The 16,087-nt window shown below is 46.0% G+C and overlaps 1 protein-coding gene across 1 annotated transcript; it reads right to left on the bottom strand.

Moving 5' to 3' along the window:
• LOC147354564 (cationic amino acid transporter 3-like) lies at positions 1-7,180 on the bottom strand. The gene is made up of 11 exons (XM_086349712.1): positions 6,761-7,180; positions 5,121-5,279; positions 3,610-3,787; positions 3,075-3,187; positions 2,686-2,908; positions 2,379-2,518; positions 2,175-2,277; positions 1,789-1,985; positions 1,428-1,594; positions 1,047-1,155; positions 1-890 (listed from the first exon to the last, which is right to left on the bottom strand). The coding sequence occupies exons 1-11, from the start codon at positions 7,131-7,133 to the stop codon at positions 769-771; spliced, it is 1,884 nt and encodes a 627-aa protein (XP_086205838.1). The 5' UTR covers positions 7,134-7,180; the 3' UTR covers positions 1-768.
• Between the last annotated feature and the right edge of the window lie 8,907 nt (positions 7,181-16,087).

Here is a 16,087-nt window from a genome sequence, read left to right as displayed (position 1 = left end):
TTTAAAGTCCAATTTTTCATTTTAATTAGTTGGGCAAAAATTTTTTTTCCATATGAATACTGTACATTCACTGTGATGAGATCTGCTAAATAAAATTTTCTCCCTCTTGGGGCACATAAAACATTACATATACATGAGATTCTTTGATTATATGTCTCATCTCCTATAACTGAACACATGGTATTTCAGACATTTCACTCTGTTTTAGTTGGTCATTCCCACAACTCTAGACACAAAGTATGGTTACCTGTATTTCTTTCCAGGTCACAATCTCTGTGTTTTCACTGGAAATAGGCATAAGAAGCTGCCTCCTATATGCCCATTGATATTTTATTACTTCCTTTAGTTAATAGTTAGGACTTCCCTGGTGGCTCAGATGGTAAAGCATCTGCTTACAATTCGGGTTCAAGCCCTGGGTTGGGAAGATCTCCTGGAGAAGGAAATGGCAACCCACTCCAGTATTCTTGCCTGGAAAATCGCAGAGTCGGACATGACTGAGCGACTTCACTTTCACTTTTAGTTAATAGTTGTACTTTCTTTGTGAAAATTGATCTTGCTGCCCACTTATGAAGCATGTGCTTTTCTGTATACATATTATGTTTTGAAAAGTTTACTTAAAAATTATTCAACAGTAAAGTCATTCTATATGGTGGCACATGGCTGTCACTGCATTTCACCTTCAGACTCCATAGAGGCTCAAAGTCACCCTTGAATGGGAAGATACCTCCAGTGTGTGAAAGGATTCCATACGGTATCAGTTTCTTATGGTTAACCTGATTCATCATTGGGCATGTTTTGGTCCAGCATTTGGGAGGTGGAGTCTGGTGGCTGTTGATCATTGTTCTCCTCCAAGCTGTGTCGGATCCCATATCCAAAGTATATGGCAAATCCTAGGAGGGAAATGAGATGATGAGAAAGAAAAGTAGGTGCTCTCCTCACTTAAAAATCCCATTAGCCCTCCTATTTCAGTGTCTGACACAGTTTCTGGGAGAGGTAGTAGGAAGACACTTGAGTTCAGTCACTCATTTTCCAAGGAAGGCACTTACCAATCACCATCCAAATGCCAAATAGGACCCAGGTCCCAGTGTTCATCTGCATCAACAAGTAGATGTTCACAAAGATGCTCACCAGTGGGAGGACAGGCAGAGCAGGCACCTGTGGGCAGAGTCAGTTCATCCCTGGACACACCCCAGATGTCTGAGAAGGAGACTGCACCCCATATGTGTCAGAAGACTCCCATTCTACTCAGCCTGTGTGTTCAGTGCCTGCTGAGATTGTGTACGTAAAGCACTGAGTGTGGATCAGGGAAGAGTCCAGTGGTTTTAGCAATTCCTGTCATTCCTGGTCCAGCGAAGGACGCTTAGACCGCAAAGGACGCAGACCTCCTTCACTCAAGGTGGACACTGTGGGCACATGAGGTCACCTACCTTGAAGTGAAGAGGAGTGGGGTCCTGGGGCTGCCTCCAGATGATGGCCATGACCCCAGTGATGAGCAGCAGCAGCAGCACAGCCACTGTTGTGAGCATGGGGTCTCCAGAGAACACCTGGCTGGGCCACTGGGCCAGGACCAGGCTCAGGATTATCAGCAGGAGAACTGCAAGGGTCAAGGAGGAGAACAAGCTGGACCCAGAAGACAAAGATGTCAGGACCTTGTGCCACACCCCTCCCCAGGCTGCCCACCTCAGGAAGGGCCATCGTATCTCCAAGACTCCTCAATTGCTCAAAACACACTGCCTTCTCCATGCTGTCAATTGCGGAATACAGTCAAAGAGAAGTCCCACTGCTCACCAAGCAGGAAGGCACATCCATAGACAATCTGGCCAGATTTCACAGTGGGGGTGGTGCTGGTAGGGAACCACAGAGTCTTTAGAGTCCTTGAAGTTCCTGCTTCTGATGCGGGTTCTGAAGGACTTGCTTCCCACTGTGAAATATCAATTTCATCATCTTTTTTCTCATTCTTGCTGAAATTCTGTTCTGGTTGATACCTGAATCAGAAATATCAAGGCAATATTAATGATAGCCCCTACTCATCCAACATTACCCAGACTAATCTGTCATTTCCCAATTTAATGATAGCAGGACATTTACAAGATAGCAGGAAGGAAGAAGAGAATTATCTCTGCATCAATCCCCATGAGTCAAAGACCCCCAGGCAAGGGGTAGAGAAGCCTTACCTGAGGACAAGGACTGAAAAGGCCACCAGGGAGTAAGCAAGCAGGGTCCCAATTGACACAAGGTACACAAGATCGATCAGCTCCAAGAGTAGAGCCAGGACCGCTAAAATCAGGGCACAAACGAAGTGGGAGAAGAGAGTGAGACTGTGGATACATACAAGTCAAGAAAATTGATCAAAGAAGGAGTGGATTTTGTTTATACACCTGCAAGCATTCCAGAAACCAAGATGGCCCAGATGGGGGTTCCTCTGTGGCCATGGAGTCGGGCAAGTCCTCGGAAAAGGAGCCCATCCTCTGCCATTACGTAGATCAACCGAGGCATGGTGAACATGGTACCCAGGAGGCTGGGACAGGAAATGGAAACATGTGAGGATGTGGAGAAGCAGGAGAGACCAGGGCTTCTGTTCCCTGTCTTCCTGGGGTCACAAGTCTTTTCCTGTTGTCTCTCAACCCAAGGACTACGACCCCTGATAATCCCACAGTGGGTGGATTAAAAACCTGTGACACTAACCTGGATGTAAGAGCACAGAGGGTGCCAACAGCCACGACATATCGGGCAGGGTTCCACCCGACATGGAGGAAAGCCTGCAGCAAGGGGCTCTGGGGTTGAATCTGGTAGTAGGGCACCATGAGGGTGAGTGCCGCTGAGACACCAAAATACGCCAAAAAGCCGATAAAGATAGTGATCACGATGCCCAGGGGGATGGAGCGACGAGGATTTTGGACCTCTTTCCCTGCAAGATGGGTGGAGTACTGGGTCAGTAAACACACTGGAATGTAAGCACAAAATCCAATTTCCCCTTGCACCTCCAAACTCAGTCTAACCTTCTCCCAACCCCTGCGCCCATGGGCAGCCCGACCTGCCCAGACTCTCAATAAGACACCCAGCGACCGTGTTACCTGTAGTAGCAATGACATCAAAGCCAACAAAGGCATAGACACACGTTGCTGCTCCCTGGAGAATCCCTTCAAAGCCAAAAGGCAGAAACCCTCCAGAACCCAGAGGGCCCAAGCTGTGTTGAGAGAAGGAGCAAGAAAGAACGTGGGTGAGGTGTGTTCACCCATCTCCACTGGACTCCTCAGTTAACTTCACAAGCCCTGGGCCCCAGGATTCATATCATCTAGATTCGTCAGCCCCAAAGTCATTGAAAGAAAAGTGAAAGTGAAGTCGCTCAGTCGTGTCCGACTCTTAGTGACCCCATGGACTGTAGCCTACCAGGCTCCTCCGTCCATGGGATTTTCCAGGCAAGAGTAGTAGAGTGGGTTTTCATTGCCTTCTCCAGGAGATCTTCCCAACCCAGGGATTGAACCCAGGTCTCCTGTATTGTAGGCAGATGCTTTACCATCTGAGCCACCAGGGAAGTACCTCCTCAGCTTATTCCCAGCTCTGCATCAAACACACAGGCATTAGTGTGACCAAGAGCACCGTCCTGACCTATAGGTGTCACTGGATCCAGATGTGGCTAATCTGTAGTCCTCTTCCGTGAGCTTCCAGTTGTGCGGGTCTCCCTTAATGAAGCCAGAGAGGATGGTGAAGCTGAGAACCAAAAGGTTCAAGCCAGTGAACACTTTGTTAACCAGGGTTGACTCACGAGCTCCCAGAAACAGTAATCCTGTGGGGGAACATGGAAGAAGAGACATCCAAAATAACTAAATCCACAGAGACAGAGAACAAACGAGCGGTTGTCAGAGGCTGGTGTTTGCGGGTGAGTGGAAGGTGGACAGTGATCACTCAGTGTGTACAGGTTTCCCTTTTCTTGCAATGAAAAAATTTGGAACTAGAAGCAGGTAATGGTCGTATAGCAATGTGAAGGTACTGAAAGTGAAAGTTAAATTCACTCAATCGTGTCTGACTCTTTGCGACCCCATGGACTTAGTCCATGGAATTCTCCAGGACAGAATACTGGAGTGGGTAGCCTTTCCCTTCTCCAGGGGATTTTCCCATCGCAGGGATCAAACCCAGGTCTCCCACATTGCAGGCAGATTCTTTACTAGCTGAGCCAAAAGGGAAGCCCAAGAATACTGGAGTGGGTAGCCTATCCCTTCTCCAGTGGATCTTCCTGACCCAGGAATTGAACTGGGGTCTTGAAGGTACTCAGTGCCACTGAATTGTCCACTTTGAAGATGGTTAATTTCTTACTGTGGCAACCATCCCACAATAAACCAATTGATCAAATCACACTTTGCACATCTTAAAATTATATAATATTGCAATCTCAATTATATCCCAATAAATCTGGAGTGATATAGTAAAAAGAAAAAAAAAGGTTAATTTTGTGTGAATTTCCTCTCAAACATCTTCAGTCAGTACATGGAAGAAACTAATAAGTCTAAGTAAATGATTATCAGGTGGGGGTGATTTTTATCTCTCAAGAGACTCTTGGTAAAGTCTGGAGACATTCTGATTGCTGTAATTCAGGAGATGGGCTTCATTATTTTCTAGTAAGTAAAAACCAGGGTGGTGGTGGTTTAGTCGCGAATCGTGTCTGACTCTTTTGACCCCGTGGACTGTAGCCCGCCAGGCTCCTCTATCCATGGGATTCTTCAGGCAAGAATACTGGAGGGGGTTACCATTTCCTTCTCCAGGGGATCTTCCTGACCCAGGGATCGAACATGGGTCTCCTGCACTACAGGCAGATTCTTTACTGACTGAGCTACTGACTGTTTTACCCCTGGAAAAATAGGGGTGCTACTCAGTATCTCACAATGATTGAAAAAAAACCTACAATGAATAGGGCAGTACTCCACACACACAGCAAAGAATGATTTTACGCAGAACGTCAGTAGTGCCAAGGGTGGAAAACCATGGTCTATGTCTGTCTTGCCTTCCTGTCTCTCTTGTCCCAGACACTTCATTCCAGCCTTAACCCGCCCCTAGCCTTTTACACCCCAGCTCCCCTCTTCCATACTCTACTCTGCCCATTCCATCACTGAACTCTGTCTCACCTGTAAGAAGCAACACCAGGCCCAGTGCAAAAAAGTCTGCATATGTGGCCAGGAAGTAGGGCACATTCAGAGAAAAAGTTCCCTGGAACGCCTGAGAGATGTGGTTCCCAATCAGGCTGTCAAAGGCAGCGCTCCAGGCCCTGGACACACAGGCGGTGCCTGCAGCAGCAGAGGAAGAAACATTCATCAACAGACATGAACTGAACTCCTGCCATGTCATGGGAAGCATGGGGGAAAGAAGCCAACAAATCACTTAAGCTCAAAAAGTTTCTATGTATAGAGTGAAGAGAGTAGACCCAGATGACTCACAAAATAGCTCAACTATTTAATATATTGCTGTGTGCTGTGTTTAGTCGCTCAGTCGTGTCCCACTCTTTGCCACCCCTTGGACTGTAGCCAGCCAGGCTCGTCTGTCCATTTAATACGTTAGCAGGAGATTAACGTGAGGCCAGAAAAAATATAACTGGCAGGTGGGATCAAGAAGGTTGGAAGAATGTAGGGCAAAAATCACTACAATATTATAAATAATTAGCCTCCAATTAAAATTAATTAATTGAAAAAATGAAGGTTGGAAGATGAGGGTGAAGGTTTATTTACTTTTCTTTATTTTTTAAAGATTTTGTTTATCGATTCATTTATTCTTGGCCACACTGGGTCTTCACTGCCACACGTGGGCTTTTCTCTACATGCAGGGAGTGGGGGCTGCTCCTGAGTTGCAGGGCATGGGCTTCTCACTGTTGTGGCTTCTCTTCTTGTGAAGCATGGGCTCTAGGGTGTGCGGGCTCAGTAGTTGTGGCACACAAGCTTAGTGACCCCATGGCATGCGGAATCTTCTTGCATCAGGGATTGAACCCATGTCACCTGCATTGGCAGGCAGATTCTTAACCACTGGACCACCAGGAAAGTCCCTCTGTTTAAAAAAAAATTATTTATTTAGCTATACCAGGTCTTAGTTGCTGCATGCAAACTCTGTGGCATGTGGAATATAGTTCCCTGACCAGGGATCGAACCTGGGCCCTCTGCTTTGTGAGCTCGGAGCCTTAGCCATTGGACCACCAGGGAAGTCCTGAGGGTAAAATTTTGAATTGAGTTGCAGGATTTCTCTGGTGGTGCAGTGGTTAAGAATCCGCCTGCTAATGCAGGGGACATGCAGGTTTTGATCCCTGGTCCAGAAAGATTCCGCATGTCCCAGGGCAACTAAGCCCATGTGCCACAACAAGAGGAGCCACAACGATGAGCAGCCCTCACACCAAAACTAGAAGGGCAGCCCGTGCCAGCAACAAAGACTCAGCACAACCCAATACATAAAAAAAATTAAAAAAAAAAAATTGGGTGGTAGAGGAACTCACTCAAAGGCAGCAGCTGAGCAGAGACTTCAAAGAGGTGAAGGGATGAGCCTGTGGGCCATGCCCACTTCTTACCCACTCCCCACAGTTCCCTTTCCTTCACGGTTCCTGGTCCATCATTTAAAGGAAGCAGGATTGTTCTAAGTAGAAAGAACTTGTGGGGTTTTCCTGCCACAATAACCCACTTCAGCCCACAAGGTTGACAACAAAGTTTTCCCAAATTAATAAGACTCCAGTACCTCCTATGAGTTTCTGATCTGAAGCCCCACACCTTCCCCCACCCCATCATCTCACCCATGACATAGGACAGGATGAGGTTCCAGCCAGTGATGAAGGCACACAGCTGACCCATGGTGACATAGCTGTAGAGATACACAGAACCGGAGCGTGGTACCCGGGCCGCCAACTCTGCATAGCAGAGCCCGGACAAAAGAGTAGACAGACCGGCCAGCAAGTAGCAGATGATGATCGCTGGTCCAGCCTCATACACAGACACTTCTCCAACCAAGATGTACATGCCATTCCCTAGGGTGCCACCCAAACCCAAGGCAATCAGATCGAGAGTGTTCAGACGACGAGCCGTGCGCTTCTCAGGTCCCTCCCTGGGCCGCAGCCGCTGTCTGCGGACCAGCTTCTGACCAAATTGATGAACATACTGACGCAGCATCCTAGGCACAGTTGAAGAGGCTCAGATCTGCTGAGAAAACAACACAACAAGCCGTCAAGAATGTCCACCCGCCCTGAGTCCTGGGAGTCCAATTTCACAGAGCGTAGGAGTGATGGCAGCAGGTGGGGAAGGACGCATTGGCCAAGTTCTCCAGCTCTGAGATTTGGTATCTGAGGCATGAAACCTTGAATACGCTTCAGCGTTACTGGAAGGGCGGCTGAAGAGAAGTGAGGGGAAAGAGAATGCGTCACTCTAAAATGTGCCACTTTGGCTTGTGGACTGTTTTCAGCTGAAGGCAATTAAGACGTTGCAGCCTGAAGGAAAGCCTTTTGCCTCTCCCTTCTTGGCTCAAAATAATTTAGATTACAGTGCCTATGCCAGGAAGAGAGCTATTACCAGAGAAGTTTTGGTCTTTGAAAGACTTGTCTGTGGAGAGGGGCAAACGTTTGTTAACCAATCATTTGCTCTTCCCATTTTCTGAAACCGAGAGGGGTTGATCTCAGAGACAGCAAGCAAGCGAGAGACAGCCTCAAGCGGTGGCTTGAAAGGACGTCTTAGTTCTCTGCTCAGGAATTGGACCTGGGAGGCCTGGATGAAAACCAGGAATCCCAGCCTCTCATCCACCAGGGGCTAGAGGCTGGAGACAAGGTTCCCCTGGCTCTTGACCTCACTGAAAAATGCATTTCTCAAGGAGGAAAAAGCTGTTAAAAAAAAAACAAAAACAAAAAAACACAGGTACAAAGTGTATTATTAGAGACACAGCACAAGCAGGGGAGCACACGGAGGAGCAGTGCCGGGGTCCAGCCCCGGCGGATCCAGGGAATTCGAAGCGGGGACGGCGTCGGCGAGGATCAGGAAACAACTGCTTAATTAAACGTTAGTTAAGGATATAAAGAGTGGTGAAATAAGGATAGCTCAGCAAAGAAATTCAGTGAAGAGAAGAGGCTGAATAAAATTCCAAAGCAGGGAATTTACGTCACCTACGAAGGCCGCAGGCGTCCTCCCGTTCTCCCGAAGGAGAGGAGACACTAAGGCCTCCCTGGTCAGATCTTAGAAGCCCAGGCAAAATTAGTAGGCTTGACGAGCTTCCCCGCCTCAGAGGAAAAGTTCAGCTAGAAGGTGAAAGAAAGAACAACATGGGGAGACCAAATTTTGGTGAACAAAAAGACGTACTTTATTTTCCAAAGTAGTTTTATACCTTAAGTTGTGCATAGAGAATAATGGGGGAAGGGGTGGAATCATGCAAGGACAGCAGTCCCTGATCCTAATCGAAGCCAGGCTTTCCAACTTATCATATGCAAAAGTTTAGGTGATTTACATCATCTTCTGGCCACGAGGCCTGTTAACATTTTAAGAAACTTATTTTTCTCTAAAGGTGATTAGTCTAAAGTCAGGCGCCAGCCTCCAAAAAGCATTAGATAAAGTTGCATCTCTATAGGGCAAAGGTGAGGTGGGCTCAATCAAGAAAATAATTAACTCAAGGGTCCAAGGTTACAAACATTGAGGCTACTACTTACATTTCTATATACCAATTATATCAATCAATACACTGCCAAGGACACAGTAGGTAAGGGATATGGAGACTTAGCAGCAAACATTGGCCCAACAAGTGAAAAACCCTTCACCAATACAATTTCTAATCAATCTTTTAACTGCTCAAAGGAATCTGTATTTAGACAGTTTAGAACATCTTATGCCTCTCACAGTTGGGAGGCTCTGAACAATCACATGTGGCCGGAAAAACCTATTCAGGTAGGCTAGAGGATTTCCAAAGGAGTTTGTAGGTTGAAACACTGTCACACCCAGTAGTTATTAACTGGAGCTGTAAGTTAACTCTTTTTTCAGAGAGAGGTAGTGGGGGACAGCCCCCCGTAAAGTCAGAGGTGTAGGTGAGAGCACAAAGCAGAAAGTAGGCAGACTCTGGTTTTGGGGGTAGATGCTCGAGAATTTCCAGGGGGACTCCTGAGGCTCGATCCCACTTTTGCGTATGCCGAGCCTCCTCCCTCATGACCTTTGCCATGAGTGGAGCTCCTCAGGCCAGCTCCCCGCAGAGCAGCCTGTTCAGTTAAGACAGAAGCGAGGCAGAGTCACATGCCTGGAAAGAAAGAGTGTGAGCGTCTCCCCTCGTGAGAAGGAGCCCCGTAAAGAGGCGGGAAAACCCTTCATACCGGGCAGTTCTTCCACATCTTTGCCCACCTTTGGCCAATTATCTGGTTTCTTTTTTCACACCTGACCTGCCCTACAATCCTCCCCAACACATATGTACAGCTCTCTTCCAAGAGGGATTCCAGCCCAGAGGCCTGAGGGGGCCTTTGCATTACCTATTATGGGATGGCACTCCCTCCTTTGGGGGCCCGCAGAAGCCTTCCTGTGTACGTGGAACATCTCCCTTGCCTTAAGGATGGGAAATATGTGACCTCTTGATCCTTTACTCAGACAAGTTTTTGTCATTGTTGTGTAGTTGCTAAGTCGTAACCAACTGTTTTGCGACGCCATGGACTGTAGCCTGCCAGGCTCCTCTGTCCATGGGACTTCCCAGGCAAGAATACTGGAGCATGTTGCCGTTTACTTTGAGGGATCTTCCATAACCAGGGATTGAACCTGCATCTCTTGCATTGGCAGGCAGCTTCTTTACCACTGAGCCACCAGGCAAGCCCCAGACATAATTGTTTTCTCTGTATCACTCAGGAAAGGAGGACAGACAGTGGTATGTAGCTCTCGCAAAGTCAGACAAGTTAATATGTAGTCAACCCAGATTTGAATCAGCACATCTAGCTGATCTTAGGTCCACTGACCTATGACCACATAGGTTCCTCCATAGTGAAAGTGAAAGAGTTAGTCGTTCAGTCGTGTCCAATTCTGTGACCCCATGGACTGTGGCCTGCCAGGCTCCTCTGTCCATGGGATTCTTCAGGCAAGAAGACTGCACTGGGTGGCCATTTCCTTCTCCAGGGGATCTTCCTGACCCAGGGATTAAACCCAGGTCTCCCGCATTGCGGGCGGATTCTTTACCATATTAGGCACCAGGGAACAGTGACCCTGGTGTAATCCTTCAGAAGCAATCTCTGACTAAAATTTCCAAAAGGCCCCTTAAGGCCAAGAAAGCCATGTCAAAGGCCTATCATCATATTTTGCCTAGGTGGATTTCTGTCTCACAGAGGTCTGCCAAAAACTTGTGTTTCCTGCATGTGTCTTTTTAACCCAATGAGACTGTTCAGAACCCAGAGATCCTCATTTTCTTTGGGACCAGGCAGAGAGAAAAGAAAAATGTTTTAATTTTTAATTTTAATAAATTTTAATAAAATTTTTAATTTTATCTGCGGATGTCAGTTACCAAGTTGTTGTAAATCATCAACAGCTTGAGAATAGCTTTTTTAATACCTGAAAACCAGATTAGAAGCCAATAATATGTCAGAAAAAAAGTCATAAACATTATAATCATACTTAGCAGTTTGGGGCTTTCCAAGTGGTGCTAGTAGTAAAGAATCTACCTGCCAATGCAGGTAGATATAAGAGACACAGGTTTGATCCCTCGGTCAGGAAGATCCCCTGGAGGAGGGCATGGCAACGCACTCCAGTATTCTTGCCTGGAGAATCCCACGAACAGAGGATCCTGGTGGGCTGCATGCAGTCCATGGTGTCGCAAGGAGTCAGACAGGACTGAAGCAACTCAGCATGCACACATACATGTCTTTAGTGATTCATTTAATCTCCCATAATTAATGTTTGTTCTGTTTGATTCCATTTTTTCCCATTATCTCTGTTGACCTCGCCTAATGATTGAGGATTAGTGACAGTGATAGTTGCAAGACAGTTTCAAGAAGTTTAAGGGAAGGTTTGTATGATCTGTATGGTGAAGGGGGTACTTTGATCACTAGAGACTGTGGAAGGTATACCCCACATGGAACATATGTTGTAACCATTTTCTTTCCATCATGAGGCAACAAAGCCAGGTAGTCAGGAAAGGCTTTAACCCATGAAATAACAATGAGGTTTGCCAAGGAGCTGGGAAAAGCTAAATGGTCATCTTGGATTTCCCATCAATGTGACTTTAATTCACAGCTATTGTTCACCCACTTTAACTTCCTAACTTAAGAGTAGACCATTGCCATGGCACAAAGGCATCAGGATGGGCAAAAGTCTGAAAACAAGGCCCTGAGTTTTGTAGAAGCAGAATGAACTGTAATTACATGTGCCATAATCTTCAGAGATCATCGTGAAATAATACTTATTCACTCAACCAAAGTAACAGAAATATTTCCAAAGCAAATATAAATGACTTAACGGCAAGGAAGTTCACATGGTCTGCTGTCAAAAGCAGTGTTCCAAGAAAACTGTGTTCTTTTCACAGAGAGAGAAAACTAGACTTCTGTCTGGCACTGGCTCACCTTTACTAACAAAACTTATTTACCTAATTCATTTTAATTTAATCTTAGAAAGTCCACTCTACAAATCTGGAAAAGGGAGCACTTTTACAAAGGCATCAGAGTGTAAATACACATGTATATCCAGACAGCAATCTCATAATTTCATTTTCTATACTTAGTCATGAATCAGGCATTACAATATAAAACTCACTGGTTCATAAATAACAGTTGGGATGAGTAAAATTTTAAAAGGCTTTGTCCTCATTTTTTTTCCTCCATTCTCAGGAATTAGAGATTATTAAGTGCTCTAAGTGTTCCTGGGAGCCCTGGTGTCAAGGTACAGGGAGAGAAAACCACATTCTCTTAGTAGGACTTGTTCTCTCAGGGTCAGAATTCTGAAAGAAAAAAGTATTTTAAAAGCTGGCTTTCTCTAACTGTACATGCAAAAAAAAAAAAAGGGTTTTTTTTTTCTCCCAATTTCAGATTTTTATCTTAATTTTCTCTGAAGTGCAGAGAATATTGTGGCCACACCATGTTATAATGAAATATCATCTTTCTTTTCTGTAGTCATAGTTTCGTAGCTAAAATTTAGACTGGTGCTCAAATTGGCCCTAATAATAGGAGCAGATTAATGGATGATAAAATGTTGCCCCAGTAGGGATGGCCCCTCTTGAGAGGTGGGATCTTAGTTTGATCAGAAGAATCTGAAGAAGTAGAGGAAATTGCAGGAGTTGGGGAAGTTTGTTACACCACCCCTGAGAGTTGGGAGAAGTTTATGGGGATCGTTTAGAAGTTCAGGAGAGTTGATCTCAGTTTATTTTCCAATCCTGTGGTGATAAAGATTTAATTGTAAGATAGTATTACAATCTAGAGACCCGAATCTCTAGGTCATTTTCCATCAGATCAGATCAGATCAGATCAGTCGTTCAGTCGTGTCCAACTCTGCAACCCCATGAATCGCAGCACGCCAGGCCTCCCTATCCATCACCAACTCACGGAGCTCACTGAGACCCACATCCATCGAGTCAGTGATGCCATCCAGCCATCTCATCCTCTGTCATCCCCCTCTCCTCTTGCCCCCAGTCCCTCCCAGCATCAGAGTCCTTTCCAATGAGTCAACTCTTCGCATGAGGTGGCCAAAGTACTGGAGTTTCAGCTTTAGCATCATTCCTTCCAAAGAAATCCCAGGGCTGATCTCCTTCAGAATGGACTGGTTGGATCTCCTTGCAGTCCAAGGGACTCTCAAGAGTCTTCTCCAACACCACAGTCCAAAAGCATCAATTCTTCGGGTCTCAGCCTTCTTCACAGTCCAACTCTCACATCCATACATGACCACAGGAAAAACCATAGCCTTGACTAGATGGACCTTTGTTCGCCAAGTAATATCTCTGCTTTTGAATATGCTATCTAGGTTGGTCATAACTTTCCTTCCAAGGAATAAGCGTCTTTTAATTTCATGGCTGCAGTCACCAGCTGCAGTGATTTTGGAGCCCCCCAAAATAAAGTTTGACACTGTTTCCACTGTTTCCCCATCCATTTGCCATGAAGTGATGGGAACGGATGCCATGATCTTCGTTTTCTGAATGTTGAGTTTTAAGCCAACTTTTTCTGTCTCCACTTTCACTTTCATCAAGAAGCTTTTTAGTTCCTCTTCAGTTTCTGCCATAAGGGTGGTGTCATCTGCATATCTGAGGTTATTGATATTTCTCCCAGAAATCTTCATTCCAGCTTGTGTTTCCTCCAGTCCACTGTTTCTCATGATGTACTCTGCATATAAGTTAAGTAGACAGGGTGACAATATACAGCCTTCACGTACTCCTTTTCCTATTTGGAACCAGTCTGTTGTTCCATGTCCAATTCTAACTGCTGCTTCCTGACCTGCATACAAATTTTTCAAGAGGCAGATCAGGTGATCTGGTATTCCCATCTCTTGAAGAATTTCCCACAGTTTATTGTGATCCACACAGTCAAAGGCTTTGGCATAGTCAATAAAGCAGAAATAGATGTTTTTCTGGAACTCTCTTGCTTTTTCCATTATCCAGCGGATGTTGGCAATTTGATCTCTGGTTCCTCTGCCTTTTCTAAAACCAGCTTGAACATCAGGAAGTTCACATTTCACATATTGCTGAAGCCTGGCTTGGAGAATTTTGAGCATTACTTTACTAGCGTGTGAGATGAATGCAATTGTGCGGTAGTTTGAGCATTCTTTGGCATTGCCTTTCTTTGGGATTGGAATGAAAACTGACCTTTTCCAGTCCTGTGGCCACTGCTGAGTTTTCCAAATTTGCTGGCATATTGAGTGCAGCACTTTCACAGCATCGTCTTTCAGGATTTGGAATAGTTCAACTGGAATTCTATCACCCCCACTAGCTTTGTTCATAGTGATGCTTTCTAAGGCCCACTTGACTTCACATTCCAGGATGTCTGGCTCTAGGTCAGTGATCACACCATCGTGATTATCTGGGTCATGAAGATCTTTTTTGTACAGTTCTTCTGTGTATTCTTGCCACCTCTTCTTAATATCTTCTGCTTCTGTTAGGTCTATACCATTTCTGTCCTTTATCGAGCCCATCTTTGAATGAAATGTTCCTCTGACTTTCTTGAAGAGATCTCTAGTCTTTCCCATTCTGTTGGTTTCCTCTATTTCTTTGCATTGATCGCTGAAGAAGGCTTTCTTATCTCTTCTTGCTATTCTTTGGAACTCTGCATTCAGATGTTTATATCTTTCCTTTTCTCCTTTGCTTTCGCTTCTCTTCTTTTCACAGCTATTTTTAAAGCCCTTCCCATCCCCCAACCTAAATAAAGTTCAGGTCATGTTACAGCAATATCTAAGTTTTCCCTTTCTCGATCCATCTGGCTTAGAAAGAGGATCTTCCCTTGCTGAACAACCTGCAACCAAGAACAGCACTCCTAGAAATGAAGCCCAGCCTCCCAGAAACATTACTCGGGGGCTCCTAAGGGAGACCCAGAGTGTCCTCTGAATTTCCTTCGAATCCTGGGCTTCATGGAATTTCGAGCATCCTCCACCAGACATCTCTGGTCAACCCCGTCCTCGTGCCAGGGGTCCAGGGGCGTGTGGATATTTGAACTAGTACCAGTCCATCACCAGGGATCTCTCTGAGTGACATCTGTTGCCACTTTGCGGTATGGTTCAAAATAGCCAGCCCAGTAGGCTGTCCATGGCAGCATGTGGACTGTCAGAGCCTGGCATTGTGGGGTGGGGGCAGACTGCTGGAGTCATTGGAGTTGACTGCAATGCAAAATGCCATGGGGGTCAGGACCTGAGGCTGAGAGGTGAGAGTATTCCCTAGGGGATTTCTGACATGGAATAAGGTGGGACATTAAGCAGCAGAAGTACCCTAGGTCTATTGCCTTGCTTGTTTGGCATCTAAGATAAACATGAAGGAGTTATAAGGCTTGGTGGGGGGCGGTGGCAGACCAACCACCTTACTTCATGAGTAATGCAGAAAAGGAAATCATGGGGGAAAAAAAGAGCAATGTGGTGTTTGCAGTAGCAGAGCACTCAGAGAGAAACATTAGAAGACAGTGGCGCCCAGGAGGTAAAGTGTGGGTGTAGCAGGGAGTGATTTGTTGGAGGTGCTGAGCTACAGCTCCCAGCGTGCTGCTTGCAAAGTCAATGAGGAAACATTTCTTGGATGGAAGACCTCCTGGGGGTTGTAGCTCAGGGAGAAAGAGATAGAGAGGAGGGAGAAAGAGGGAGAGAGGAGAGAGAAAGATATAGCAAGGGCTCCTTCATTGAGTGGACCCAAATTCAGCCCTGTGGATCCAGGAAAGAGACCAAGGCAGAGAATGAGAGCAAGCAAGTTCTCACGGGACAGACTGAAAGTCAGAAGTCTCCTGCCAGCAGTTCAGGGAGAACAGCAGTTTACCTTGAAATCCCGGGTTTCAGCATCGGTGATCTCAGAGAGAGTCAGCCGTGAGCGGTGGCTTAGTTCTCGGCCTGGGAACTGGACCTGCAGTTGACCTTGAAATCCCATTCCTGGAGACAGACGGCCATGAGAGGTGGCCTGAAGCAAGTTGTCTTAGTTTTCTACCCAAGGATCGGACCTGAGTGGCCTGGAGGAAAACCAGGAGTCTAGCTGCTCGTCCACCAGGGGCTAGAGGCTAGAGACAAGGTTTTCCTGGCTCTTGCCCCCACTGAAAAATGCAGTTCTCAAGAAGGCAAAAATTGTAAACAAAACAAAACAACAGGTACAAAGTGTACTATCAGAGACACAGCACAGCAAATGAGAGCGCACACAGAGAAACTGTTCAGTTAAGACAGAAGCGAGGCAGAGACACACACCTGGAGAGAGAGAGTGTGGGCATCATTCCAGGAGGAGGAGCCCCGTAAAAGGCAGTAAAACCAATCATAAGGACAGTTCTTCAAGGCGTGTTTACCTTTCGCCAATTATCTAGTTTCTTTTTCCACACCTGACCTGCCCTAAGGATCCTCACCTACATGCATATGAAATTTTTTTCCAAGATGGATTCTAGTCCAGAGCCCTGTGAGGGGGTCCTTGGCATCACCTATTATGGGATGGCATCCCCTTCTTTTTGACCTCCAAGGAGGCTTTCTGGGCATGT

Source organism: Bos grunniens, chromosome 18 (genome assembly GCF_055505025.1).
Source record: "Bos grunniens cultivar Pamir isolate PY7600 chromosome 18, Bosgru_T2T1.0, whole genome shotgun sequence".
Classification (NCBI taxonomy): Eukaryota; Metazoa; Chordata; class Mammalia; order Artiodactyla; family Bovidae; genus Bos; species Bos grunniens.
Note: the sequence above shows the minus strand (reverse complement) of the source record. Positions and strands in the feature narration are given on the sequence as shown.

Bases quoted from the DNA above. Each gene is read 5' to 3' on its own strand.
- LOC147354564 (XM_086349712.1), bottom strand. From the start codon at position 7,133: ATGCTGCGTCAGTATGTTCATCAATTTGGTCAGAAGCTGGTCCGCAGA. The intron at 2,909-3,074 runs GTAACACGGTCG...CCCATCTTGCAG, and splicing joins TGATGTCATTGCTACTACAG to GGAAAGAGGTCCAAAATCCT. The intron at 891-1,046 runs GTAAGTGCCTTC...TTTCCCTCCTAG, and splicing joins TGGCATTTGGATGGTGATTG to GATTTGCCATATACTTTGGA.